Below are 27,557 nucleotides of genomic sequence, written 5' to 3' on the forward strand. Positions count from 1 at the left end.
ATGATGGGGATCTTTTTGGCGTCTGTTGGATTTGTGTTCTTTTCCGTGTTATATGTACAACAAGGGCTTTCTTCTCAAGGTAAGTCCGTTGCTTGTAGTGTGTATGTGGTGCCGTGTGTGTGTGTGTGTGTGTGTGTGTGTGTGTGTGTGTGTGTGTTGTACCAACTAGAAGAATGGACAGAAGGCTTGAGAGTGGCTCAAAGCAAGCCAACAGTGTTAGGTAGTATGAATAGTGTTCGGCTTGGCTTTTTTTTTCCTTAAATTTCCTTCAAAGTTTATTAAATCGCAAGCCAACAAGGTTTCAAAGAAATTCTAATAGACGCCAGACTGGCAATGGGGTGAGTTCCTTGGTGGCACATACACAGGTGTGTGTGTGTGTGTGTGTGTGTGTGTGTGTGTGTTCCGTGTGCATGAACAGGGCAATCACTCACGCACATACAGTCATTACTAATGCAGAGCTGCTGGTTGGAAGGGGCTTCCCTGTAGGCAAAAAGCTTTAGTCCCCTTCTCTGGTCCCTGTGACTTCTTTCCCATGCCTATTTACCAGAGTCCACAAGGAGGTCCTAATTGCATCATAAGCAGCAGCTGCCTGCTGGGCCCAGTTTTTCAGGACTTTGCAGGCTGCAGTGGTTGCTTCAGCACCCTGAGCAGATCACAGTTTTGGCCTCCTGAAGACTGCATCACTTCTGTGAGCAGAAATAAGCCCACTTTGCTGGCCGATGTGAGCAGAAAACCCTATTCACATAGGCTGCCTTCTGATAGTGTCTATTCCCTTGAAACATAATCCGTCCTCTTTGAGATTTCATAAAATAGTGAAAAGAGACATCCAGATTTACTGTCTTTAAGTAATGAGGAGAAAGGGGCTGAAACCATCCCTCATCCCTTCAGTGACCCTCCTTTCATATGTGTGCCTTGTGGTTGCGCCCTTCTATTAACCACAAATAGAAGGCTCCTTCTAGAGAGCCATCAGCTCTTTGCAAAGTGCCCCTTAGACAGGCTAAGAACAATCATCTAGTTAGCAAGAAAAACATCATCCCATGTTCAAGGAATGCCCTAAGGAGGAGGGGGCGTTTTATTTTTTTGACTCTCACACAGATCTATTAATCTTACAAGCTGGCAGTGTCAAGGTTAGCAAAAGGGTTAGACACAGTCTCTATGGTGTCTTTCAAATAATCTTTGACCTGAACTAAACATGGATGTATGATTTTTATGTCCCCTGACATATGTCAATTTATATGCCTTGAAGGGAACAAACGTGAAGGTTAACTTGCAGAAATGAAACCATACGCCTCTTAGGTAGTGTGCAACTTGTTTCCCTACTTGGGCTCAAGAACAAAATTTCTAACCACTATTTTGATAGATTAAGAATGTGGGTTTTGACATTTACTTACAGCACATTTCTAACATGAAACACACCGGTTAATCATAGATGGTTTAGAAACTTAAGAATCCAGAGGCTTTCTGGTATATCAACTGGAAAGACGGTCTAAATTGCACCTCCCTGGATCTCTCAGTAAGTTTTAGATAATGCTGCAATCTGACAAAAGATGTTTGGCTCTAACTCTGGCAACTTGGCTAGCAGAGGAGAGCTATTGGCAAGCTTGTTAACCTTTCCATTATCTGCACTTGATCAACAACAAAGTGATGTAGGCATGATACCAAGAGCAAGGCACTCAGAGGCAAAGCAATGGGGGACAGGGAGCCCTGCGGAGATGTCGGAAGGGTTGTTATTGCTGCTTTTATTTTCACCTTTCAAGGCCCACGGAAAAAGACCAAACAAACAAAAACTTGTGTCGAGTTCTCCAGGAAAGATACATTGGCGAAGCTGGTGTATAGAGATACGCCAAAATAATGCATTTCTGTCTTGCAGCAAAATTTACCGAGTTTCCGCGGAACGTGACTGCGACCGAGGGACAGAATGTGGAGATGTCCTGTGCATTCCAAAGCGGCTCCGCTTCAGTGTACCTGGAGATCCAGTGGTGGTTCCTTCGGGGACCAGAGGACCTGGAGCATGGAACCGAGGCGGCCGGCTCTCAGGTAGCCATGACGTAAAGCCCACAGAGCCCCTGCACGTTGGTTTCTTAGTTCTGTGGCATTTCTCACCAGCTCCAGGGCCCAGGAATCCAAGGGAGCCTTCCCTGATCTATGAGAGTGAGCAAGGTTGAATTTGTCCTGGTTACTGTAAGTTAAAGAGCACCTAGGAAGTCACACTAGCAGGGTACTTTTCCGATTTAGACCGGAATTAACCAGCTCTTAATACCCGGTGCTATGGAACTGTTCAAACTGGCAATGTATCTCTGGTACAGACCAGAGTACCCTTCACCAGCCTTCCTTCTGTTCCCCCCCACATCAAGGGTAAGGGGCCCCATCCAGTCATCCCTCTTCTAGCTCTCTCTCTCTCTCTCTCTCTCTCTTTCTCTCTCTCTCTCTCTCTTCCTCCCTCCCTCCCTCCCTCCCTTTCTTCCTCCCTCCATCCATCCCTCGCTCTCTCCCTCTCCCCTCCTCCCTCCCTCTCCCCTCCTTCCTTCCTCTCCCCTCCCCCTCTCCCCTCCTTCCCTCTCCCTCTCTTCCCCCTCTTTCCTCTCCTCCCTCTCCCACTCTTCCCCTCTTTCTTTCCTCCCGCCCCCTCTCTCTCTCATACACACACACACACACACACACACACACATACACACACACAGAGGCCACAGAGGCGGAGGGCAGAGAAGGAGGGAGAAAGGGCAGGCAGGACGGAGGAAAGGAAGGAGAGAGGAAGAGAAAAATGGGGAGAGGGAGAGATGGGGAGAGGCATCAGAAAAGCAGCGAGAGGCCCTGGACTGGCGATGAAAGTAGAGCAGGAGATGAGCAAACTAGAAGGGAGAAAGCAAGAAGAGAAGGAAAGCGTAAAGAAGCTAAAAAGAGTAGCGCCCTAGCCCCAAGAGAGGTAAAGAGAGACCCACGGAGCAAAAGAGGACTCGGACAGAACCGAGAAAGTCTGTTGGAAAGAACCTGGGTACTGTTCAACAACGAGGGCAGAGATGCAGAAATTTGTCGGGAAAACTTCCTGCCACGGTCCTGTCCTAGCCTGGGTTTGCGCCTGTCCCTACCCTTCCGAGCCTGCAGACAGGGCAGACTGTTCTGAGCGGGAGAAAACCTAGCCTTGCAGCAACTATAGCCTGGGGCAGCCAGGGAAAGCACAGCCTGCGGGGATGCAGGACCACAGGGACTCTCCAGGGTGTCGGTAGGATAGAGAAGATCTCGGGTACCTCAGGGACGCTTGGGAATAATGGGGACCGTGGTGAGCAGAGGAATGCTTGGGGACCACAGGGACTCTCCAGTGTGTCGCTTGGACAGTGGGAACCACAGGGACCTTAGGGATTCTCTAAGAGAGCCAAGATCACAGTAATATTCGGGGAAGACACGGAGACCCCAGGGACTGCTTGGAATCCGACGAAAGGAGAGGGGAACTTCAGGGAGGAGCGAGGGAAGCAATCCAGCCTGGCCTCAGCACTGAGTGCGGTAGGGACCTCGGTCGTGCTTCTTTTTGGCTCTTAAATTGCTTTGACTGAAACGTTTCAAGACCGGAAGGCTGGGATCTCCCTGGTGGTTGCGCTGCTGCGGTACCGTGGCGCCCGGGACTGGGGAACTCGGATGAGCATTTGCACTCTTGTCCTACAGGTGGCGCTCTTACCCGACAGAGACCCGGACAACGACGGGACCAAGATAAGTGTGAGTGTCATAGGGACAAGGGACAGGGGGAACATGCATTATAAATGGCCCACAAGGCCCAAGGTGAACATTAATAGAAAACAGACTTCAGATTAAAACCTTTTAAGTCATTGAGCCTGAAAAGGTAATTTTATAAATTCTGGATGAGAGGCAGTTGTCTCTTTTTACCTCATGAAATACCTAAAAATTGAGCTAAATTTAGAGTCCATGAATAAAATTGCATGTTTTAATTATGTAAATAATTACAGATTGGCTAGGATATGAATCTGCTAGCTAATGGGATTACTGCATTGTTTTTCTTAATCTTTTTCACAGTCACCTAAGTGTAGCAATGAAGGTCTGTAATACTTCAATATTAATAATGTTAATAATTCAAGTAATGGGAGTCCTACTCTTAATAGAAAAAAATTTGGAAAACAGAAACTAAGCCTTCCAATAGAAATTTCAAATGTAATAAAAATATGACTCAATTTGGATATTATTCATAATTCAAATAAAGTATTTATGAATATAATATTCAAATAAATCACAAAAATATAAAACCAAAGCAGATATAAATCTACACTTGCTGTTAGGCCAGACTGAACTACTGATAATATGAAGAGGAGGCTATTTGGTAATAATTACAATGGCCATAGCCAGAATGTCCTTCTTCATCTCCCTTCGTTTCTGTGTTTATATGTTTAATCAAATCCTTAACCTGGCAGATTTAAGTCATCTTTTAGTCTGTCAATCACAGATTGACATATGATATATACCAATTTAGCTGATATATATATGCCACATGGATTACATAATATATAATTAATATTACACATTAGACATGTGAGCTTGCTATTAATCTGGGATAAAGTAACTAAAATAAATAATGTTGACTTCAGTCTTGAAAATCAAATCAATGTTCAATCAATAGCATCCCAAGTTTGTATAATGACATGGGCATATACAATGAGCCTTGATTTCAGATGCTATTTCTCGGTAGCCTGAGCCCTGCAATGCTCCATTAATAGGCAACTGAGAAGAAAAATATTACTATCCAAGTTACCAACATTTTTTGGCCCTGGATTTAAAGGAGTTAAAAAGGGGGTGGGGGGTGTCTATTCTAGAAATCCTTACTCATGTTTCGTTCAGCTGTGTTAACCAGGCAGAGGCCAATCCCATGTTGAAAAACTAACAGGGCTGTTATGGGAATCTGGGAAGTGTCGAGAGCAGGGCCACTCAGACACTGCTCAAACTGAGCTTCTCACCTCTCAAGTCTGTGGATGAGACTTCAGATTTGTGCTATGCAGACCCTCTACTCCCAACATTAGCAAGCTTAAGAGAGTGCGAATAAAATCCTTCATTGTAAAACTTCTCTTTTCCCCTGCGATTTTTCAGACAGTGAAAGTCCAAGGCAATGACATCTCCCACAAGCTTCAGATTTCCAAAGTGAGGAAAAAGGATGAAGGCTTATATGAGTGCAGGGTGACTGATGCTAACTACGGGGAGCTACAGGAACACAAGGCCCAGGCCTACCTGAAAGTCAATGCCAACAGCCATGCGCGGAGAATGCAGGCCTTTGAAGCCTCACCCATGTGGCTACAAGACATGAAGCCTCGAAAGAATGTGTCATCCGTGGTTCCCAGCAGCATCCACAGCTCTGCCAACCAACGAACGCACTCCACCTCCAGCCCTCAAGCGGTAGCCAAAATCCCCAAACAAAGTCCACAATCAGGTATGGAAATCCATTTTGAGTCTTTCATTTTCTCACTCACAAACCTTCCACCAAAAGGGCAGTTGAATAGCATAGACAGATTAATGTTAGACGGCATTTCAAATAGGAGACTGAGTTCGATTGAAATGAGGAGACGTGAGCCATTGAGAGCAGGAGGCTAGACGTTCAGGATGAGTTTGCTCCATTAGTCCCTGGCACTGTTTCATATCCAGGGATCTGAGAGCTGGACTCTTTTATTCTCCCCCTTCTTTCTGTATTTACACATTATAAGAACAATAAATCTTGTAATGGTGGTTACATTATAAATGCATGTTCATTTTCTCTACAGATTTATGTATCAATTATGACCCAATTTAAGAGGCTTTCACTTAATCAAAATGGAAATGAAAAAGACTCATGGTAATCTTCCATATATTTAGTGACCCATGGCTTTAAGCACAACTATTCTCCAAGGGCTTTTGATTTTGAAGGAGAAACTTCCACAGCCTGTGGTGAAATTGATGGTGATAATGACAGGAAGTGAGGTGGGGAGAAGGAAGTGTTGGAGAGATAAGGCAGCTCCTACAGATGTGCTGTGGATGCCAATTTGGAAGCTTAGTCACACATCTCTCCAGTCAGCTGTGCAAGTTAAAGTAATTCTGAATGGCATTAATTTATATAATAACTCCACCAATGGAAACTCACTGAACTTCTAACCTTGATGTAGGATCAAGGCTGCCTGTGTTGAGCAGTTGTGTTCAAGACCCCTCCCCCCCGAATCTTATCTTCTCAAATGCTTTGCCTACAATATGATTAGAGGATCTCCCTGATCAAGCACATAACTGATATCTATGGAATCACTTGATGTAGTCATTTACTGCTTTTTTTTTTTTCACCTGTAATTTTTCAGACAGCAAAGTTGGAGATACCCACCAAAAGCTTCAGTTTTCCGAAGTGGGGCAGAAGGGTAAGGGTCTGTAGCAGTGCAGGGTGATTGATACCAATTAGAGAGAGAGAGCAGCAGCCTCCCAGGCCCATCAGAAAGTCGTTGGCAATAGCCAATGCACACCTCTAAATCCCTGCTGGTTAACAAAATGCTTAAAAAATAGATGTGTCTGGTCCGGGGTTTCTATAGCACAGCTGTATACTACTTGATTAGTTTGTATAAAACCCAGGATTCAATATCCAGCATCATAGAAAAAAGTCAAATAATCAATAATAACTAATAAAATAATGTATGTCAGCATGCATTTCCTCTTTATGCTTTTTGTTTGAATAGATGTGATGTAGATTCTGCAGGATGCCCGGCTAGGGTCCTGTGCAGTCCTGTTGTTTAAATGCTGATGAGACTTCCTGTTACGTTTTAGTTTAGTGGTGACTGAGCCTTTCTGAAGTCCAGCTTTTGTGGCTTTGTATCACTTTTTCTCTTTGTGATCTCCTTTGTTTTCCAAATTCAGGAACAAAGTCAGTAGAGCTGAAAATGTTTGTTATTGTATGTTGGAGTACACAAATGCCTAAATACCAGTCACAAGATTTAACTATTATTTTACAAATTTAATGCCTCTTGGGGTTGTGACCCTTTCATCTTCTTTAACATTATAATACTAAGAGGCTGGACACTACCTATAGAAATCACAGAGTGTCCTCAGCAGTCAATTTACAACATAATTAGTGAGACCTCTAAACCCTGAAAGAGAAATTAGTAGCATACATAAGAATATTCTGAGCTAGGCACCATAAATGCATCTATTAGGTAAAGTCAAACGAAGCAATTGGTCTATTTAAATTACTAAAGAGAATGAAGTATTCCATTTCTAAGATATTATACACACCTTGTGATACAAAATAATATACTTTTTAAAAATATCTGCATTATTTTGCTATGTCTCTTAGAGCTGTGATGGAAATTAAATTTTCAAGTAAAATTACTTCCTGCTCATTTTGCAACTTCCCACCAGCCTTCTGCTTATGTATAAAACAGTTTTTCCTAAAAGTCAGAGAGAAGGATGTTGTCTCCTGAGAACCTCCATTTACTAACAACTTTAGTACACCAACCTTTCCTGATTATAGCAAAGATGAAGATATATATGTATATATATACACACACATTCAATATTTCTTTTTCTGCCATACAATATTGGAAAATCTTTCATGTACTTCTATCACAGTCTCTAACAGCCCCCTCAGCACTTGGGATTTCCTAGTCACTCTAGTATGCTGTGCAAGTTTCATGCTTTTAAGACCATTTCTTAGAGTACAGTAATTGGGGTGATAATTATAAATTATATACATTATACATGTGATACCCATAACCCAGTTGATAATAAAATGTATTTCAGTTTTTCATTTTTTTCATTCACTTATTTACCTCTCATCTCTTCAAGGCATAGCAAACTCAGGAACACAAAAATGAAGGCACAATTCCTCCCTCTCCAAGGTTTGGTCAGTTTGCCATAAAAAGGGATACTCGTTGATTCTATATAGTGTACAATATTTATGGTGAAGAGATAAAAATTAAAATCTTGTTCTGAGTAGCAAAGGGCTATACTAGCTTTTCATATTTTATCCACTGATAGAAGGAGGCCTATTATATATGCCAGTGTCTTATTTTCCTGTGCTATAATAAACTAATTTATTTGGCCCTTTATTTTTATTACTCTCTTTGGCTTAATTGGCCAGATTCACAAACTCAGCTCTAAATTCATACAATTTTCCTGTCAAATAATTTCTATATCTTTATGAAGAAAACATATTATTTGAAAATAACTTTACATAAAATCTTTAAATTGTCTTAAAAATTAATTTAACTCTAAAGCAAAATCAACTTGAAAAGTAAGAGTGGAAATATAACCTGTAACATTTCACATACAACCAGATGTGGGTTTAATAATAATTTAGTCTAACTAGTCCTATTTTTTTTCCAAAAATTTCCTCAAAGCTAATGACTATATGCTGTCCTTTCTTGCTGTCAACTACTTTCTTTCTCTTTATAAATTATGCTACAAGTGATAAATAGTTATAAATCCCTAATGTTTAACATTATTTAAATTTTAATTTCATTTTATAATCAACGATTAGAACTGAAATAATAAAGTAAATATAATGCAAAGAGATAAACAAAACTTTCCTACAACTTTCTCATCTTAAGTTCTTTAGAGTCCTCCAGTTCTGTGTACACAAGACAGAAGTTCATATCAAACCCATCATAGTTTTGTTCTGCTATGTTTTATTTTTATTATACACAAAGCTTGGAAAGAAAAAGAAATACCATCAAATATAATACATGAGACAATCAAAGCATGGAATTAGAAGTTAAAGAAATGTTCTACAGATGTTCTGAAAAGTAAGCCACCCTCTTTCTTCCTGTCTGAATCAACAAAGGCTTTCTGGGAGAAGGGGTTCAATCACAGGGGTTGGGTTTACATCTTCACAACAGAGACAGTGAAGTGACTTCTCAGAGAAGAGTGTGGGTGGACCAGAATGGGAAATCCAGGACCACTGTCAGGGTAGAATACCTTAACTCTATGCTCCAGAAAGTTGAAGACTTATTCGAGCCCCCTCCTCCCTCTACCATATCAAATGCACCAACCTTGCTTTGCTTCTGCTCCCTGTCTCCTCCATTTCTCACCCCCAGTCTTTCAGAAGCTAGATTTCTCCTACACTAACCAAGTCCACCTATCTCCTGCCTCCTGTTTTCTGCTCTTCCGCTGATCATTCCAAGCCACCTAACAGACAGGCAAATAAAACAAACAGGAATACATTCCCTGCCTCTGTGTTCTCACTGGGAAGAGCTGTGAGTGTTTGCCCAGCTGATACCAGTTCCTCCCAGAAGGGCAGTATTATGCTCTGTCCTTTTCTGACCTCAGTCCCATGGAGTATTGCTTTGTTAAGGCTACTGCTGATGTGTCCAGAGAAGTTACTGATGTCTACTGAACGTTCCCGTGTAAGTCATCCTTTCCAACATCTAGGCAGCACTGGTTTCCACCCATTTCTGACATTTGGACCTCTCCTACATTCAGACTGGTTTCCTGCCCCTTGCTTCTCTGCTTTCTTTTCTCCCTTGCATCAGTTTCTTTCATAATGCTATCCTTTTATCATTTATAACTTCTTGACTTTATCCTGTGGTTTTGACTGCCAATCTTCCCTTGATAATATCTCCACTCACATTTTTCCTTCTGATTACGTTCAGGAGACCCAGACTAGTATTCATAATTGTCTCCTAAACATCTCTGAATGTGGGGCTTCTAAGTCTTGTGGCAAATATAAGCTAGAGACACATTTATTGGTACTCCAGTGCTGAGAAGTAGAGTTTGTGTTTCTTTAGCTGGAGTTTGAGCTGACCTGGGATCATATAACTAATAAAGATTGGGGAAGCTATACTATTCCAATTCCAGGTCTAATAAGAACTCAAAACCTATGTCCTTACCTATTGGAGGCCAATGACAATGGGGAAGTCATCTTGAACACCTATCATCCCAAGTCATCATCTAACCTCAGCCCCAATTCCATCTCTTGATAACAGTGCCCAGGTCAACCCAGGTATCATAAAGATCAGTAAGAGATAATAATTAACTGCCATTTTTTCAAGACTGGGTATGGGGGAGTTTCTTTCACAGTAGTACTTTCCCACATAGGCCACTAGATCTAAAACTCAGATGTTCAGAGCTGTCTGTTGTTATCTGAGCTTATTCACTAAAAAGAAATGCTCTTCCTCTTGTTCCCAAACATCCAATAGTATCATCATAATGATAGCTCCTGTAAAAGCTTTGGAAATGTCTTATTGCTCCCTCTATTACTTGCCAACTCAATTAGTCATTTTGTCCTATTAATTTTCTTCCAAAGATGTCCCTTGAAAAATTGCATTTTTTTCTATTCTACAAACACTGATTTTATTCTGAACATGTCCTCCTTGCTTCCTTTATCCTAAATCTCTTAACAGCTTCTGTGTTTCAATTCCAACATAATGAATGTATCACAGCAGTCCATATTTTATTTCTAGAAGTCATTATTTCTACAAAATAATTATTTCTAAAGTGCCAACCACTAACTTTTATAGTCTCATTTCCTGTTTCTTCAGTCAAAAGCCTGATCCTTATTCTTCATGCTTAGTATTTCCTGAGTATTTCCACATACTCTCTTGCCTTTATAACCCTGGAAATGTTTTTTTTTCCCTCTGTGTGGGTCTTTCTTTGATTGTGAATTCTTACACATCCCTTTATGCTACTCTCTCCTGCTCCCTGATCAGGAAATAAAATCTATTGTTTCCCCAGTCAGGTCTCCTTCATCAATATGGTCATACTTGCTGTGAAACCACTGGTGTACCTTATGTTGCAAAACATGCCTCTTTCAGCTTTGTAAATGTCAGATTCAGGCCAACTAGGACAGATGTCACACTAACTGTCACTTGGCAGCAGATAGTAGGCACGGCAAGAATTTAAGAGGATTCAACATGCCTAGAGGAAGTGAATATTTATACCACAATGTTCCAAACAATGTAAACTATTGACCATGATTCTTCAAGTGAATTCTGCAGCCTCGCTGTGTAAGAGCCCACAGGAAGCTCTCCTGTGCTAACACCCCACCCAGCCCCTACTCGCTTATAGCCTCTGAGGATGGATTCAGAAAGGAACACCTTTACGTTTGTAGACTATAAGAATCACTAGTTTTCAAAAGTCCTTTGAAACAACAAAAGAATTATAACTCTATCAGTGTTGGAGTGGTACCTCAAGATGCTCTAGAGTCTTTGCTTCAGCTACTGTATTTTTCTAGTGTTGGCAAGGACTTGTAAAAGCTCTTTTCTTCGCTCCTGGGTTGAACAGCTGGGAGTGGGAAAGCAGCCGGCAGTGGTTAGGGATGCTGTTAGTCTTGTTGCTACACATGCAGCCTCTAGTCGCTCAGTGGGAATGTAGTTTCTCTGAACTCTGAAACATGATTTTTGTGTGCCCACCATGATATTATCCTTAGAGCTGAGAGTCAGCTGTTGCTAACAGCTGCCAGAAACCCAGGGCTCTCTGGAGCTCCTCTGCTGCTGATAAATACAGGAGCTCTCCAAGTGTGGCCACGTTCAAACATCTTTAAATCAGAATTTCAGAGTAAATGAGAAGGTGGGATAAAAAGTTAAGGCCCTTCATGAAGAGGAACACATGAGTAAGTGCTGTTCCACACTGAGGTACAATACCATCACTTAGTCCAGATGTTATGGCAATATTTAGGGTAGGTTAATTTGTTCATTGCTATTCCATCAACAAAATGGCTGCCATGTAAATGGGTTGTCAATGAAAAAGGAGAAAAACAGATGAGAGGCAACAATTTGGATACCACAGGCCAAAGAATCTTCTAGAGCTGTCAGAATAGGAATTATGTAGATGAGACGTCTATACTGGTTAACTTCTCCAGAAACCTTTAGCAGATTTTGCTAACTAAAACTTAGTACCTCCAGCCTTTATAGGCTTTTCAGATCACAGTGAAGGCTCACTTGTGATTATTAGGTCATCTCTAACAGAGGACACTGTCAATACTCTGGGCTGTGCTTCAAATTATGTATCTGATAGGTCTTGGAACCTCAGGAAGCAGCTGTTGCAATGTGAGCATCTTCTGCATAGATAACCAGAATGTTAGAAAGGTGCTGGAAATAACTCACCCTATAGGTCAAAGGAACACATATCCTAAAAGAGAAATGAAAAGCAACACTACTCCTCCAAGAAATACTGCTGCCATGAGGAATAAGATAATGGGCAGCTAGTGTATATCTCAGATGAGAAGGCCTAGGGGCCGATGCCTTGCCTCTGATGCCAGCAGAGGAATGATGTACAACAGTAAAGAAGATCAGACCATGATCAAACACATATAGTTCTATGATTCTCTTTCCTTGTTCCCTGAGACTTTTGAGAATTATACATTAAAGGCTTGGTACTTAATGATTTCTTAATAAATCATAACCAATTACAGTGCAGGCATGACTTTCACTACATGTAGCTGTGTTTTATTACCAGCAAAAAGTAATGAGAGCATACTTGTCCATCCTAATCTATAGGGGAAACAGTCTAGGACTCATGAAACTTGAGGTAACCTGAACCCTATAGATGCTAGTCTCTTCCTTTGTGTACCTACTGATAACACAGTTGAATTTGGAAATAAAACATAGGAAGAGATTACCAAAAATAATCACAAAGTTAGAGCGACTTTAAAATAGCCATGGCAATGTGGTCTCCCTTTCTAAAAAGTCAAGACAAATATTTTTAATATTTTTGCTTTATTTTTATTTTATGTATATGGCTGTTTTGACTGTTTGCATATCTGTGTAGCACATGAATACAGTGCCCAGGGACTGGAGTTTCAGATGTTTGTGAATGCTTTGTGGGTTTTCTAAATCAAACCCTGAAAGGGCAATCAGTACTCTTAACCACTGAGCAGTCTTCCCAGGCACGTAAGTCAAACATCAATTTTTGGAGAATAGTTGACCTTAGGTAATTGAAACAGCAAAAGAGAAACTGTAGATTAAGAGATAGGGTGTAAATGGCTGGGTCAACCTGTTCTATGATACTTTCCTTCAGAGGCAGGGAATGTGCTACGTTAAGGAAGGAAGTCTATCTTCATGTCTTGTCACTTGTCACTCCCAAGCTTTCTTTCCCCTTCTGCTGCAATTCAATTAATAAATAGTAGGTTTCTCTCCATAGAATTGCATCATATCGACCAGCAGCTATTTTGCCCAAGGTTGTAATTAGATCCTTATTTTAAAGTGGAACAAATTTCCAAAGAACTTGAAGAAAAGGACCTGAATAAGTAGCAAGGATTTTAAGGCTGTAGGTATATAGACCTTCTGTTTCTTAAATCCAATTCAAGTTTTCAAAACAGCCTTTGAAAGAATTTAGATGATTAGAGATACAGCTAAAAAAAATACAGAAATGAAGATACTTTCAAACACTTTGATAGCAAAGAAAAACATAAGAGTCAATAATGAAAGTCTAGTTCATCATGATCCTGGGCGAATAGAGATCGGTGGCTAGGTTCACACTCTACCAGCTTCTCATTGTCAATGGTCTGGCCATAGAATCTCTCTGAAGCTTAGAAATGCTCGTCTTGTTTATCAAAACTGAGATGGCAATGCTCATCTCCCTGGTCATTTCTCAGGCTTGAGTGAAATCATGAATCGTAAACATTTAACAAATAAACCTAGCCTGTCGGGGAGGTCAAATTCCCTACCCTCTTCATCTCTCCTGAAAGATTGTATCAAATAGCCACCCTTTAAGAAGAAATCAAAGTAATACACATACGAATAGAGAAAGCAAAGATAGTAAAATTTAAATTTGTGTGAAACAATAAAAGAAACAAAAATTAAGGAGAAATTAAAAGAAGCAAAAAAAAAAAACATTTTACTGCAATTTAGGATCTATTTCCAAATGAAAATAAAACCAAAAGTAGGAAGATCAAATCAGAGATCTGAGGCTTTGAAATAATTTGCAGATGAAAATATTTTACTATATGTAACTTAAACACTTGAAAAATTAATGAAAACTTGTGTCAATGTGCTTTTTGTATAACTTTTAGGGACAGAAGAAAGCATGTTAATAGTGAAATATGCTGTGAATATGAGACACACAGCAGGGTATCATTGAGTGATGTGGATAAAAAACTAGATTAATGTGCAAATTTAACTCAATCTTCTATCAAAATACAGTAGCCAAGGAGGAAAAAGTCAGAATATAATGCAGAATCCTCAGTAGTACCCCAAAGAAAAGATGTAAAAGAGTCATTTTTGAAAAGTATAATAAATAATAATAGGTAGCATAAATGTGAATAGAGCATCTTATTGAGATAATTTAGGGCTGAATAAATGAACATGCTGTGCATTTGGCTGGTTAGACTCAACACTGCAATTGACAGACTTTTTACAGGTATTTATGTTTAATGAAGTTAAAAATTTTTGGTAGTTTTTCTAAAATTTGACAGACATGATTGTGGCACATACTGTTTATGGGAATGAGAGTCTCATGGTCACAGTGAATTGGATGTCCCAGCACTCTGCACTGAGATGGAACATCCCTTCCCAAGGGCAATTTGACTTGACAGGAAAGGTCAAACATGGGCTTTAGATCCGTACTCTCTAATCGTACTTGTGGAAAGAATTGTCTAGATCAGTAGTGAATCACATGTATACTTCTTACCAGTCATATTCATGACATATTTTCATATGACGTAAAATACACAGTGACTGAAACCAAAAAAGTTAACTATGAATGTAGTAGAGTATATATTAAATATTATATAGCTTCTAGAACTGTATTTCAAAGAACATTTAATGGCAATAGGAATATTTAATATCTACTATAACATGAGAAACTATAGTATACAAACCCTTAAGTGAAAACACATAATATGTAAAACTTTAAATCTAACTCATTTATGCTCATAAAAACTAATAAAAATGATACATAAAAATTCACATCAGAATGTCAAGATGTTGACATTTGACTTTGTATTTATACTGATAGTACAATAACTTGATACTTTGCTATAAGAAAAAACAATTTAGTATTTAAAATGTGAATGGTTCAAAATAAAAGAAGGCATCTCCTGACAGCAGAACAAGTGAAGAAAATGTGACTGTGAAGTTCATGACGAGTTTAAAATTAGTGCATGGATGTACGTGTTTATAATGAAGAACTGTTATGAAAGTTTTATAGTGAGAAATTGCCCATAGGATAAAATTAGGAATATTACATCCATATTGTATTTTACATATATGTAACACCATACTTTCTGGACACCAAATAGATAATTTGACTAGTATGTCATAATTTATAAGCAAAATGACTTGAGCCTGATGAATTCATAAGTCAAGCATGCATAATATCCATAAATAAAATTATGCAATCCTATGCCCTCTCCATGACATGGTTCAGCCTCACAATTTAAAAAAACAGTAAGACGGTGGGTGATGTGTGATTACTGGGAATATCAGAAGAATCCATGCACAGAAAGATTTATAAACAAGGGACATGAGTGTTTAACCTGACTGCTTTACAGTCTCCTTGTTTGGCTCAAAGCAAATTGTGCAGCCAGGATTTCCAGTTCCAGGTTCCATTAGGCAGACAACTATGGAACTCTTGAGAAAAATGAAGACAGGAAATGAAATTAAAGGAAGCAACGTTATCTTCAAAGTCAATGTTTTAGTGAAGATTAAATAATGTAGTCAGATACTCTTGAATGTCTCTATGTAAAGGTGTGTGCAAAGCTGCGGCAGGGTATACTGATAAATCAGCCATTTCTTGCATAATTTAGATAGCTTCCAGACAAATATGTGGATGTTGCATTGGTAGCTTGAAAAATATTTCGCATTTAGATTTTCCGATCAAGCAAATTCATGTTGGTTGAAGGTAAAGCTCTCATTTCTAGCCTTTAAATATTTAATGTGAACAAACGCTGCATTAAAGGAGCAATCAATAGAATTACAACCACTAAATATACTTTTTAAAAGCTTACATAATCTGAAAATTCCATTTCAAACTATCTAAAGCAGCAGTTCACAACCTTTCTGGGGGATCAAAGGAGGCTTTTTACAGGGGTTGCCTAAGACCATCGAAAAAAACAGATATTTACATTCTGATTCATAACAATAGCAAAATTACAGTTATAAAATAACAAAAATAATTTTATGGATGAGGATCACCATATGAAGAAACTGTATTATTAAAGAGTTGTAGCATTAGGAAAGTTGAGAAACATTGATCTAAAGTATTATACAAGATTTGGAGCTACAAATTACGCCTTGGTGCTTTTAACGCTACTGTAGTCCCTAGGACTGTTTAGCTGGTATAATTAGGCTAAAATGAATGCTTAGGATTTGAATATTTATATTTTTCTGCAATGCAAACCATAAAGATACATTACTGTTAAGAAGATGCATAGGTTTTTATATAAATTGGTTAGTATTCAAGAAAAACAACTTCAAACCACTTTTATAGTAATGGTCAGAGATAACTGAAAACCAGCACTTGGGCCACCCTTCATTCCATGCTTAATGATAGAAGTCACACCAGTATTTCAAGTGACAAGTTCTATCTAGGACGTTAGATGTGCATTCTCTGGTACCAAGATGTGTTGACCCTTTGATTTGCATGTCTTGATAAGGAGCAATTCTTAAAAATATTCACATTAGAATATCTAATATTGACAGCCAAGAAGATTATACAAATCTCTGCTTTACAAATATTTTATAAAACATCTTAATTCAGAAAATGTTAAAACAGTTACATTCACAAAATGGTAAATCATTGCACTAATTGAAAAATGCACAAAATCTTACCCCTTTGCTTTATGTTGAAGAAGTGAATTGTGAAGGAAATGAGACTGAAGGTTTCTGTGTATTGTTGGCACTGGGGACTCCAATAGTTGCCATCTCAAAATCAAAAATTGCTGAGCAGCAAAACTTAAATTTTAAGTTGTGCGAAATTATCATTTCCCAAATTATGGTGATATCATTTCAATTTATTTAAGAAGACATGCATTTTATTTATGAAATTTGAAGTTGTGTCTTGACAGCTGTTTCTCTCCTTTTACTTCTTCATTCTGAATTCCTCAGTTGTCTTTTTTTTAAAGATATGAGGTGTTTTCTTTCTCTGATAAGGAATTTACCTTGATGGCCTTCAGGATTTAGGTCTAAAGAATACAGAAAACGGATGAGACATTCTATATTTCAGTTAATGAATAAGTACCTAAATATTCACATCAACATCTACTTTTTCAATGCAGCCATCATTAAAATACATTTCTCTAAACTGCTGTACTTAACATTCAACCATTCTAGCTGTGGTACATCTTGTATTGGGTTTCTAACTCAGGGTCCGTGTTCTTGATGCTCTTGGTAGGTGAAGCATGTGCATAGCTCGGGTCATCACATTCCAATGCCAATTGTCCTGCCATTGTCTCTAGTACGTTCCTCACTTTGAGTGTATCTATAGAATCACTCCATTAAATTTGGAACTATTCAATATTATCAGTGTAGGAAAGCTACATGTGTGGAATGTGACTATTCAGAGAATCTGATTGATATTTAACTTCACATTATAAAACAGTTTGCTAACTAATAATAAAAGCATGCATATGGAAAGCATAAATCCTATGAGTAGGATTTATTTTAAGCACATTAGCAGTATTTATTCATACGCCAGGAAAGAGTATTAATTATGTGTGATCCTTATTTATGAATTAGAATTGTTATTAAAATGTGATATTCAAGCTTCCTTCTCTGAAACCTCCTGGTTACCTACCAAGTCTTATTCTTTTTTATTCCATTTTGTCAAAGCCACTCATATTCCCCTCTATTTTCAGCAGTCAGAATTGGGAAAGTTTAGTGTTTTTAGGTACATGGAATTACTATATTAGATAATGAGCTGGCAGCATCTGAGTTCTAAAGTGAATATAACCTGAATTAAAACTCAGTGCCACTGACTACCAGCTGAGTGAACCTGAACAAATTGCAAAAATCCTCTCAATAAAACGCTATGGCAACATCACAGGACCATAGCCAGAGGTAAAAAGAAGTGCCCAAGAAATATTAGCTTGTCCTGTCATAATTTGTCATGTCATGGTGACAAGATGATTGGCAAGATCAGTGTTACTGGGTGGGGACATCACCATAAAAACGTGCTCAGTTAAGATGCTCTGTGACAGCAGGCTGGGAGTTGACTCAGAAGTTAGAGTACTTCTGTGCAAGCCTAAAGCGCCGACTTCAGGACTGGGGCATTGGCTCAGTGGATAAAAGTGCTTCCCGTGCAAACACGTATCAGTATCCATATAAGTGGTAGGCAGGATGTGATAGCTTCTTATAACCCCAACACATTGTAATTAGAAACAGGGGAACTTAGGACAAGCTGGCTCTTTAGATCAGATGAACCAGTGAGCTGTGGGCTCACTATAAACGGTGGAAAGTGATGGAGGAATATGCCCAGGGTCCACCTCTGGCCTCCACATGCATGTGCACACACAGTCTCCTCTGCACACACACACACACACACACACACACACACATGCACCCACATCTGCACACATACAGTTAATAGATAGATAAGCATTATAAAAGATGGGCTATGATCTTAGTTGGAGGGAAGCAACATTCCTCTTACCGTTCCAGTCTTCGCTAGACAGTAGATATCTAAAAACACTAAAGAGACTGATTTTATGTAAAAGTCATTTCATGGTGACTAAGGTATTATCCAAATGGCTTGTTAATTTATACCTGGAATGGAGGGGCAGGTATGCTTTCTTCCTGGTCCTCAATACAAAGCCTCTAACAAAAGGCCATAATTTTCTGACCAGAGGAAAGCAAGAAAAGCTGCTACTACCAGCATGCCAGGGCACAACAAAGTTAGCAATTTATGTATTAAGTCAAAATGATGCTAACTTCTTTTAAAAAGCTGGATTTCTAAAAGAAATTGTCCCTGGATCCTTAGAATTTCTAATAGAAAGGCATTCTCCTAACATATTCTAAGATAAAAGTCACACTATTATTTGATCTTTCCTCTTAGTAGTGACTTATCACAAACTAAACTGAATAAAATTTCCATCAAAAGTTAGCTCAAATTTTCTTCCAGTCATTTTCACTTCTTAAACCTGACATCTGTAATAAAGAAAAGCATGTCAAAGAGGTCCGTCTGCTACGGGGCTTAAAGGACATAGAGACATGCACTTCACAGACAACAAAGTACCAGGCTATTGTTGCATTTATCTTAGAGGAGATCTGATCGTGCGATGAGCATCTCCGATATTCATTCCTGCCAAATTAATATTCTACATTCTCACTAGTGAAGCCACACAGGGAGAGAATTTCTTTCTTCTTTTTTCTTGTTCCCTCCCTTTGATGATATTAGGTGATCAGGGAGAGAAAGAAGAGGAGGCTCTCAGACATCACATGTAGCATGTCCGACAGACGCCTTCGGTAGGGGTGCTTCTTGTTCCTACAGCAAGCAAAAGTCTTATGTGCATAAGAAAGTAATGCATAAACTATTCAAAGTCAATAGAAAGTGGATATTTAAATAAAATTGGCATGCGTTCAATTTGGAGATACATCATTTCACTTCCCACTTGTTTATTTGATACTCATAGCCGGTGATATTTCCTCCAAGTCATGAGTTTTCTTATTCTTTCTACTGAGCCTACTAATAATGACATGTTGAACACTCAGCCTGCCCTTTCTTTTTCTTTTTTTTGGTTTTTCGAGACAGGGTTTCTCTGTGGCTTTGGAGCCTGTCCTGGAACTAGCTCTTGTAGACCAGGCTGGTCTCGAACTCACAGAGATCCGCCTGCCTCTGCCTCCCAAGTGCTGGGATTAAAGGCGTGCGCCACCACCGCCCGGCTTCAGCCTGCCCTTTCTTGGTCTTAAAGCAAAACCTTGGAAAATGTTTTTAGCGAAGGGGATGTCAGGATGATGGGGGAATGACAGCGCACTGAAGAACATAAGACACTGAGAAAATTTTAAACCCTAAAAGTTTATGAATTAAAAAGTTCAAAACATTGTCTCCATATGTTGTGTGATATATATTGAGCTAGCTAAAGTTCACTTAGGACCTATTGATATTTTCCATAGCTGGTATTTATCAGTTCATAGCTAGAGGAAAGTAAAACGTATGTGAGATGGGTTTATCTCCCAAGCATACTCTTCCAGTGATGACCTCACACAAGCCAGGATCTGGAAGCAGTTTTACCACCCCAGGGTTCAGGCAGGAGCACATCAGGGCTCTTTGCTGGCACTGCATTGGGGCTTCACACCTATGCCTTTGCCTTAATCTGTTTTCTGTATAACTCAGAGTGAGCAACTTTCCTGTCTCTGAGTATTGTTTTCTTAATCTGTGCATTACGCATCTGGGACTGTTCTGAGGAATGAGATTGTGTCTTTAACTGTTTGTTGTACATATACATAGTAGTTCCCCATACATCTTAGCTACTTTGGAGATCACAAGCAGAGCTGGATGTGCAATACAAATAAATACTAATGGGGGGAGCTGAATTCTTCCATCTGGCAGGGGAAAATGGCAAGGGGCAAGCAGAAAGAGACAATTTAACTGCTTCTAACGCATGAGAGGAGGATGGAGGCCAAACCTCTTTAGGAATGTGATTCTTGTTGATGACCTGGACATAGCATAGATGTCAGGACAGATGATTTTAGCAGCCTGTGGAACACATACCATTTCTGACTCACCTGACAGAGTTTGCCAAGTCTTGGTTACTGAGCTTGGATTATTTTTAATTTTACTAAACATAATCAAGCAGAAATTCTATTATATTATGTAGCAAAGATGATGATGATGATGACGACGACGATGATGACGATGATGACAGAATTGTTGAGTCTCTCTCATGCATTGCCCCTTGGTTAGATTCATTTCTCACACTTGAGAATTATGGGCTTCTCTTTGTCTCTGGACAATGCCAAAACCGTGAGAATTCATAGGAGACGACAATGGAAGACTTCTGTAGTACACAGGCTTTTAAGAATGCTTGACTACTTCTTTTCTACTTACAGTAGAGAAAATATCTCTACTGACTTCACACCCAAAAGTGCTCTATGAACATCTTTAGGCAATGAGAGGTGGGGGCAGGTGCCATCATTGGCTAACTACAAGCCGCCTGACAAAACTAGGTGCTTTCTGAACCTGGAAGAAAACCCTATCAGATCTGACCTTGCTCAGCCTAGACATATTACCTGCACATTTTCCTTCCAGTAGTTAGATAATAACAAATCTCTTCTTCTCAGCATATTCTATGTTAGAGGCAAGTTTAAAACCCCTAAAGGCTTTGTTTTTTTATATGAACAGTCTACTTAACAATTGCTCAAAACAATTCCGGCTTTTCTTTTAATGAGTTGTAAATGTGGTCAGTGAGATAATGCATACAGATAACTCATTGCAAACAGTGTCAACTCTGTGAAGAAACAAGGGAAGCATAACAGAAATACACGAAAAGTTCAGAGGCTAAAGAGACTCCCATCTTCTGGAGACAAAAGATGCTGTGAACAGCATGTCTGAGGGCAATGGTTGCTGAAATGTATAATTCTTTCGGGCAAGTAGTGGGGTTGCATGGTTGACCGGAGAAGAGAAGAAAAGAATCTATTCTAAGGCAGATCAGGCCTTACTAACAGAAAAAGCTAAAAAATTATAATACATGCACAGTTAGGCTCATTTTAGAAAACAAGTGTGTTTTAGAAAACAACAAGTGTGTCACTTGAAATCTCAGAGGTGAATGGCAGCGGAAGGTGGAACTCAAGACTTCTGACTGCAGTCTTGGCTTACTGTTTCACAGAAGTGAAATGTTTCTGTACGGGGGAAAAAGCGAGTGCCTGGGGAGTTGCTGGTTCATTCTTGATGAAAAACAATTGCTTCTGGTATTTATATGTAATAAAAAAAAAGTATGTTGGCTGACAATATTGTTTTCTGAAATTAGTATAAATCTTCATAAAATGCCAGTGTTGTTAATTTGGTAGAATTACATAAGACAGACTACGGCATTTTAGAGTCTCAAATTCCACTGTCTTAGAGAAATAACATGGAACGACTCTGTGATGTGATGAAACAGAATGTGGAATTTACCACATAGAACGAAGTCCTTATGATTGTCCTGGCAGAAATAAATTCATTTAATTAGAAATGTGCTACCGACTGCATGCAACTAGAGAGAATGAAAGCTTCCAACCTGGAAGAACAGGAAGTTCTGTGTTCCAATGGTGGACTGTGCCTCTGAAGGCAATTCAAATCTCCGACTACTTTCAAATATTTTCAACCATGTCAGACTGGCTTGATTTCCCATTAAAATATTCATGTAAATTATGCTTTAACTTGCACATGCTAGACATATCACAGAAAATGCTGAGTCAAAATGAAGCAGCTGTTCCTTCCTTAATGTGTGAGAGATGATAGGCCAGGCCTGTTCTGAAAAGGGTAGATCTAAGAAAGGAGTTCCAAGAAACAAAATTTCAGTTAGAACCCAACTTTTAACATTCACCCTGGAAAGGAAACTGCTGCATCACCAAATAACTCCTAGAGTGAACCCTTTTCCCAAGATTTTCCTACTTTCATCATTTTAAAACTTCTTTTGGTAGCATATATATTTGTGTCAAATCAAGTGCAATCAGCGATTTAGAGAACTGGGTAGTAATTTGTCTTTTTCTTTCTGTCAAAGAATCTTGCTTCAAAATCTCACAGGAATACATGCTTAGTTACAAACAGAGGATTTGAATGCATGTTTGATTTGCTTGTTCTCTGTATTTAGAGCCCCAAGGGACTGAGAGTAACATTTTCACAGAAGCTGAATACAGGACACTTAGTAAGTCTTCAGTCCTTAGGTTGATGGAAGGAAGTACCATGCAACATGCACAGGCCACCTCCCAGAAAAGGAAATCAGGGTCAGCACCAAAGCCACCTGACAGAATAACAGCAGTGTTGGTCTTTCCACAGGCTCCTCCCAAGTCTCACATGCCTACTGCGCAGCAGGTGGTTGAGGGCATCACTTTCTATTCCTGCGATTAAGGGAGCCAACCTGGTTGAGCTGAAATGTTGAACAATTTGAATTCTCACCCATTTTCCTTTTCAAGTCCTTTAATCATTCTCCAACTAAAGGAAGGAAGAAGAAGAAAAAGTGTTTTTGTCCCTCATGTTTTTGGTTTTTACTATTAGTTGCTATTATGCCATTAAGGCTAGAAGCTGATTGGATAATAAAGAAAGAATTATGACTGCAGTTTCATCCCCTCTCCACCACATACAATTAGATGCAGAACTCCTTCAGTTCCTGGCATTGCTAGCTCTCCCCCAGACTTGAGAGATAAAAGCTTGAGAAAGGTCAATCCCCGCGAGGCAGTAGCCTCCAAGAGAGTCCTCTGCACTGAGCAGCATGGTGCCCTTAAGCTTTGGATTTGTCCTGCACTTTTACACTAACACACTAGTGAAATAGAAAATGTGCTCTCAGGGACATGGGTGGGAACAACCAAACGATCACAAGAAGTGATTCTCATGCCGTTTCTTAAGGAAAACGTGTTTGAGTGCGTTTGCTCTCTGAGTTCCCCGCTGTGGGATGGCATTGTTTAAAATCAGACACCACCAGCTTCGTGGGACTGAAATGTTTTGTATGTGTTGTTGTTTGCAGTGCATGCCAAGACATTCATGAGCACCAGAGCCAAGCTGGCGAGCTAATTAAATATATATATGTATGTGTTTAAAACAGCCTAATAAGGAGCATTGGAAATCTTCAAGATGAGCGAATATCTTATAACTTCTTCCGCAGGTGCGAGGATAGCTACAAGCCATGGACTTTCTGTCCTGCTTCTTGTTTGTGGCTTTGTGAAGGGTGCTTTGCTTTAATCTAAAGTGCTGACTTTTTTCCAATATCACTTTCTCTTCTTAAAGCAAAGAGCAAATCGCCTGTAAAATCTACGGAGCGGACAGCAAAGTTGACCCTAAACTCCAAGCACCATTCTGCACCCCTGTACTCTAGTTACCTACACAAGGAACATCAGCTTCCGGAAGCATAAGTGAAGAGGCTATTACACGCTTTATTGATAGCATTTTCTTTGGGAAGTCGCTGATCTTTTATTTGAAGAGAATTAATGTGAAGCGCTAGGACATTTTCTAACAACAAGATCTGTTTGTTTTTTTTTCTTCTTTTCTTTCAACAAATAAAATCTACATTTCACTAACTGCTCAGGAGTTGGCCTGAAAGTCATCAGTATAGTAGATATTTCCATGGATTCCACCAATTTCCTACTAAGGGACACCTAATCCGAATGAAGCAAACAAAGATGACAAGCCTAAGACATGCAAACTATCTTCAAGCAGCACCCCAGCTGGGGAAACAAAAAAGCAAAATGCTGGACACTGCGGATCAACAACATGCAACTTCATTTTACATAAGGAAGAATCAGAGCAATTTTTTTTTTTTTTTTTTGGAAAAAAAAAAAACCAACTTCTTTTTCTCCCGTGGAATTTTTCTTGGAGTTTCCCTTCTTCTCCTTGATTGCCGTTCTTGTTCCGTGGTAGCAAGTGCCAATTATGGCCAATCCTAGTCAATCCTGGGAGGTTTATATTCATACATATTGAGTGTGCTCTCTTTCAATGTATTTTAATTCATTTTGCAATTTCTGTATATGCAAACCTGGCAAATTCTGTAAATTGCTTCTAGTATGTGTGATATGACTTCAAGGTAGATAGATACGACCCTCATGCAAGCTGACTTTCTTCATTCTATATGCAAATGTACCCATGAGCATATATTAGGCCACCAGCTTCTTTTCCTAAAGCATTATTTTTCTTTTATAACTCACGTATTGTGTGAATTCTGTAGTGTGTCTCTCTGTTCCACTGGTTTGATAGCTACAGTTTGTCTCTGTTGTCCTCTGCTTCCTCCTGGAAAATGCATATTTAAATTGTATATGTCTCTGATAAATGAATTAATTTTGTTGTGTGTGTACCATGTTGGAATTTGCTGCTGTTTTTAATATGTGTGTTTATTGAGGTTTGGGGATCTCGAGTCCGAAGAATGCACATCCTGGTTTTGACAGATCTCCTCATGTTATCAATATTCTGTATCAGATAAAGAATGAGGCCAAGTGGGAAAACTGAAGAAGATATTTTGACTCCTCAGGTTCCTGGAAGAGCATGTCACACTCAGACTAAATAACGCTGCTTCCTTTGTTCTTCAAGAATATTTAGCTTTGTCATTCTGTTATTTGCTGCTAATTATATTTTAATGTCTACTAATTAAAATTTAAAATGTGATTGTTGGCTGAATAGAATATGCAAATGGCTGCAAACCCCATACTAAAGAAGATAGGTGTTCAATCGTCACTCATTAATCATAGTTTTAAATATTCTCTTGTTATTTTTGACTTTATTAATGTTGTTTAGACCCATTCTAAATCAATCTTTCTCTGGCAAAGAAAGATATAACAATTAATACGGTCCCTCTTACAAAATAGAATAGTTATGGTTTGAGAAAAAAACACATCCAGATAGTCTTCCAGAGAGATTATTGTATTTACTTTCAGTATAAATTCAGAACACTATCTGTGTAGGAATGGTCCATTCCCAGATTAAGGTTCTAACTTGATGCTTGAAGGCCATGAGTACCCTTGAATTTTTCTAGGTAAAGGGCTGGACTCTGCCATTCTATAAGCAATGTGTATATTTTCATAACATTCTTGATATTCTCTTTTAAGAAGTATTGTTTTATGCTAAATCTTTCCTTGCCATTTTTCTTGTTTCATTTGATTCATTATTTCATTCTAGTGGGAAAAATAAAGATTTAATTGTGATACTTTATTAACACACAAATATATTTTCCTTCAAAGTTAAATATCTGAAAGTTGTATAGAATGATAGGTAAATATTACCTGTTAAGTCTCTTTGAGCTTAAAGAATGCCATACATTAAGGCATACAATTAATATTCTGATTTAAAGTCAACCATGCTTGGAAAAACCATCATGTATTCTATTTTTACTCAATATCCAATTAATGATATCAGCCAATTCTACGTAAGCCAAGCTTGTACCCATATCAGCAATGTTCATCATGCTTGTAATAAAAGAGCACATGCTAGTTTGGGGAGAATGCTTACTAAATTCATTGTATCAGTGTCCAAAATAATAAAGACCTGTGTATCACTGTGTGACCAAAGTCCAGCCAACCCTCCACTTGCATAAAGGAAGATGGCATACTATCTGTTTGTTCCAAACTCAAAAAAGTACGGAACTTTAAACATTAGAGCAGAAAATACAGCTGTTAATGAGACCTTGTAAACAGTCGTACACTATGTTATATTCATTTGGGACTATATTTTTTTATGTAGCCATGATTATGGAAATGAATAGAAATGCAAAAGTATCTGGCTTTCTCAACCTTGTCTCCAAGGTTATATAGTATCTTTTACAAGATAGTTAGAATAAGTTGAAATTGCTTACATAAGTTTAAGCTAGAGATTTTATTTCTTAGAGACTTATAGGCCGTTAACAAAACAAAGGAGGCAAATGAAAATCCTCCCGAACAAAATAAGATACTAGAATTCTCTACAACAGAAGCTGTAATCTGAGTTAGTAATGAAGCTTCATGGAGAACCAGCCCCGTTGACAGTCAGTCCTGCATGTTCTTCAGCAGCACACCAGGGCAATTAACTATTTGTGCGGTGTTTATGCTGTATTAGGCATAGTAATTAGAGATGATTTAACATACAGCAGGAGGTGTTTATCATTTTCAAACACTATGTCATTTTATCTAAGAGACTCGAGTACCCACAATATTCTGATATCCAATGGCAGGCCTATATAGCCATCTATCTACAGATGCTAGGGAGAGAGCTATATGTGAGTGGTTTTTATGATATTCATTTTATAGAGATAGTCCTTTGCATGTATTACTTCTAAAAAGTAATTTAGTCGTGGTTTCCTTGCCTGAGAAAGAAATACATAAATGATTTGGGGAGCCTAAGAAGTCCTCGTTACTTTGTGTTTGAAGTGGTTTACCTTCAAGTCTCAGAAACAAAATGTGTTCAAGTAAGCATTTTGTACATACACAGACACACATATTTGGCAAATAAAATATATATTTTTAAGCCTAGAAAACAATTTAAATTTATTATACATGGATGGAATAAAAGGTATAGAATATCATTTGTTGACTTCTTACAAAAGATGCTAATAAAATAAAGGAATAGGGACACACTCCTATAACCACAAGACTTAGCAGGGTGGGAAAAATCATAAATTCAAGTCTAACCTGTCTACATAGTGAAACCCTGAATCAGCAAAAAAAAAAAATATGGTTTAATTTTTTCAAAAATTCAAATATATTGTTCCTGTATTAATCTTATATAGGAAATAATATATTAGCAGTCATGTTAATTTGTATAAAAAATAATCACGAGGTAAAAGCAATCTTTCTTGAGATAACTCATAAATTGATGATTCTATCTTTGAATTGAGACTATGAAGCAAAAAGTCAAGAGTCTTCTAAGTCTCAAGAATTTATACCAAGCAGTTTTATATTTAAAATGGTTCATGCATAAAGGGAGCTCTCTGTCATTCAGGAAATGTTAGCCATGAAGTAGATAAGGTCTTTCCCTGAGTGAAGTGAGAGACAAGAGAAAAGCATTCAAAAGCAAAAAATTGTGCAATGCCG

General features: G+C 38.7%; 1 protein-coding gene across 2 annotated transcripts; it reads left to right on the top strand.

The window, feature by feature from the left end:
• Vstm2a (V-set and transmembrane domain containing 2A) lies at nt 1–23,918 on the top strand. 2 transcript variants are annotated; one of them, XM_038314935.1, is made up of 5 exons: nt 1–79; nt 1,871–2,037; nt 3,658–3,708; nt 5,086–5,422; nt 23,794–23,918. In XM_038314935.1, the coding sequence occupies exons 1-5, from the start codon at nt 1–3 to the stop codon at nt 23,916–23,918; spliced, it is 759 nt and encodes a 252-aa protein (XP_038170863.1). The 2 variants fall into 2 exon arrangements, with proteins under 2 accessions (XP_038170863.1, XP_038170867.1); XM_038314939.1 differs by lacking the exon at nt 23,794–23,918 and adding an exon at nt 23,672–23,748.
• The last annotated feature ends 3,639 nt before the right edge of the window (nt 23,919–27,557 follow it).

Source organism: Arvicola amphibius, chromosome 1 (genome assembly GCF_903992535.2).
Source record: "Arvicola amphibius chromosome 1, mArvAmp1.2, whole genome shotgun sequence".
Classification (NCBI taxonomy): Eukaryota; Metazoa; Chordata; class Mammalia; order Rodentia; family Cricetidae; genus Arvicola; species Arvicola amphibius.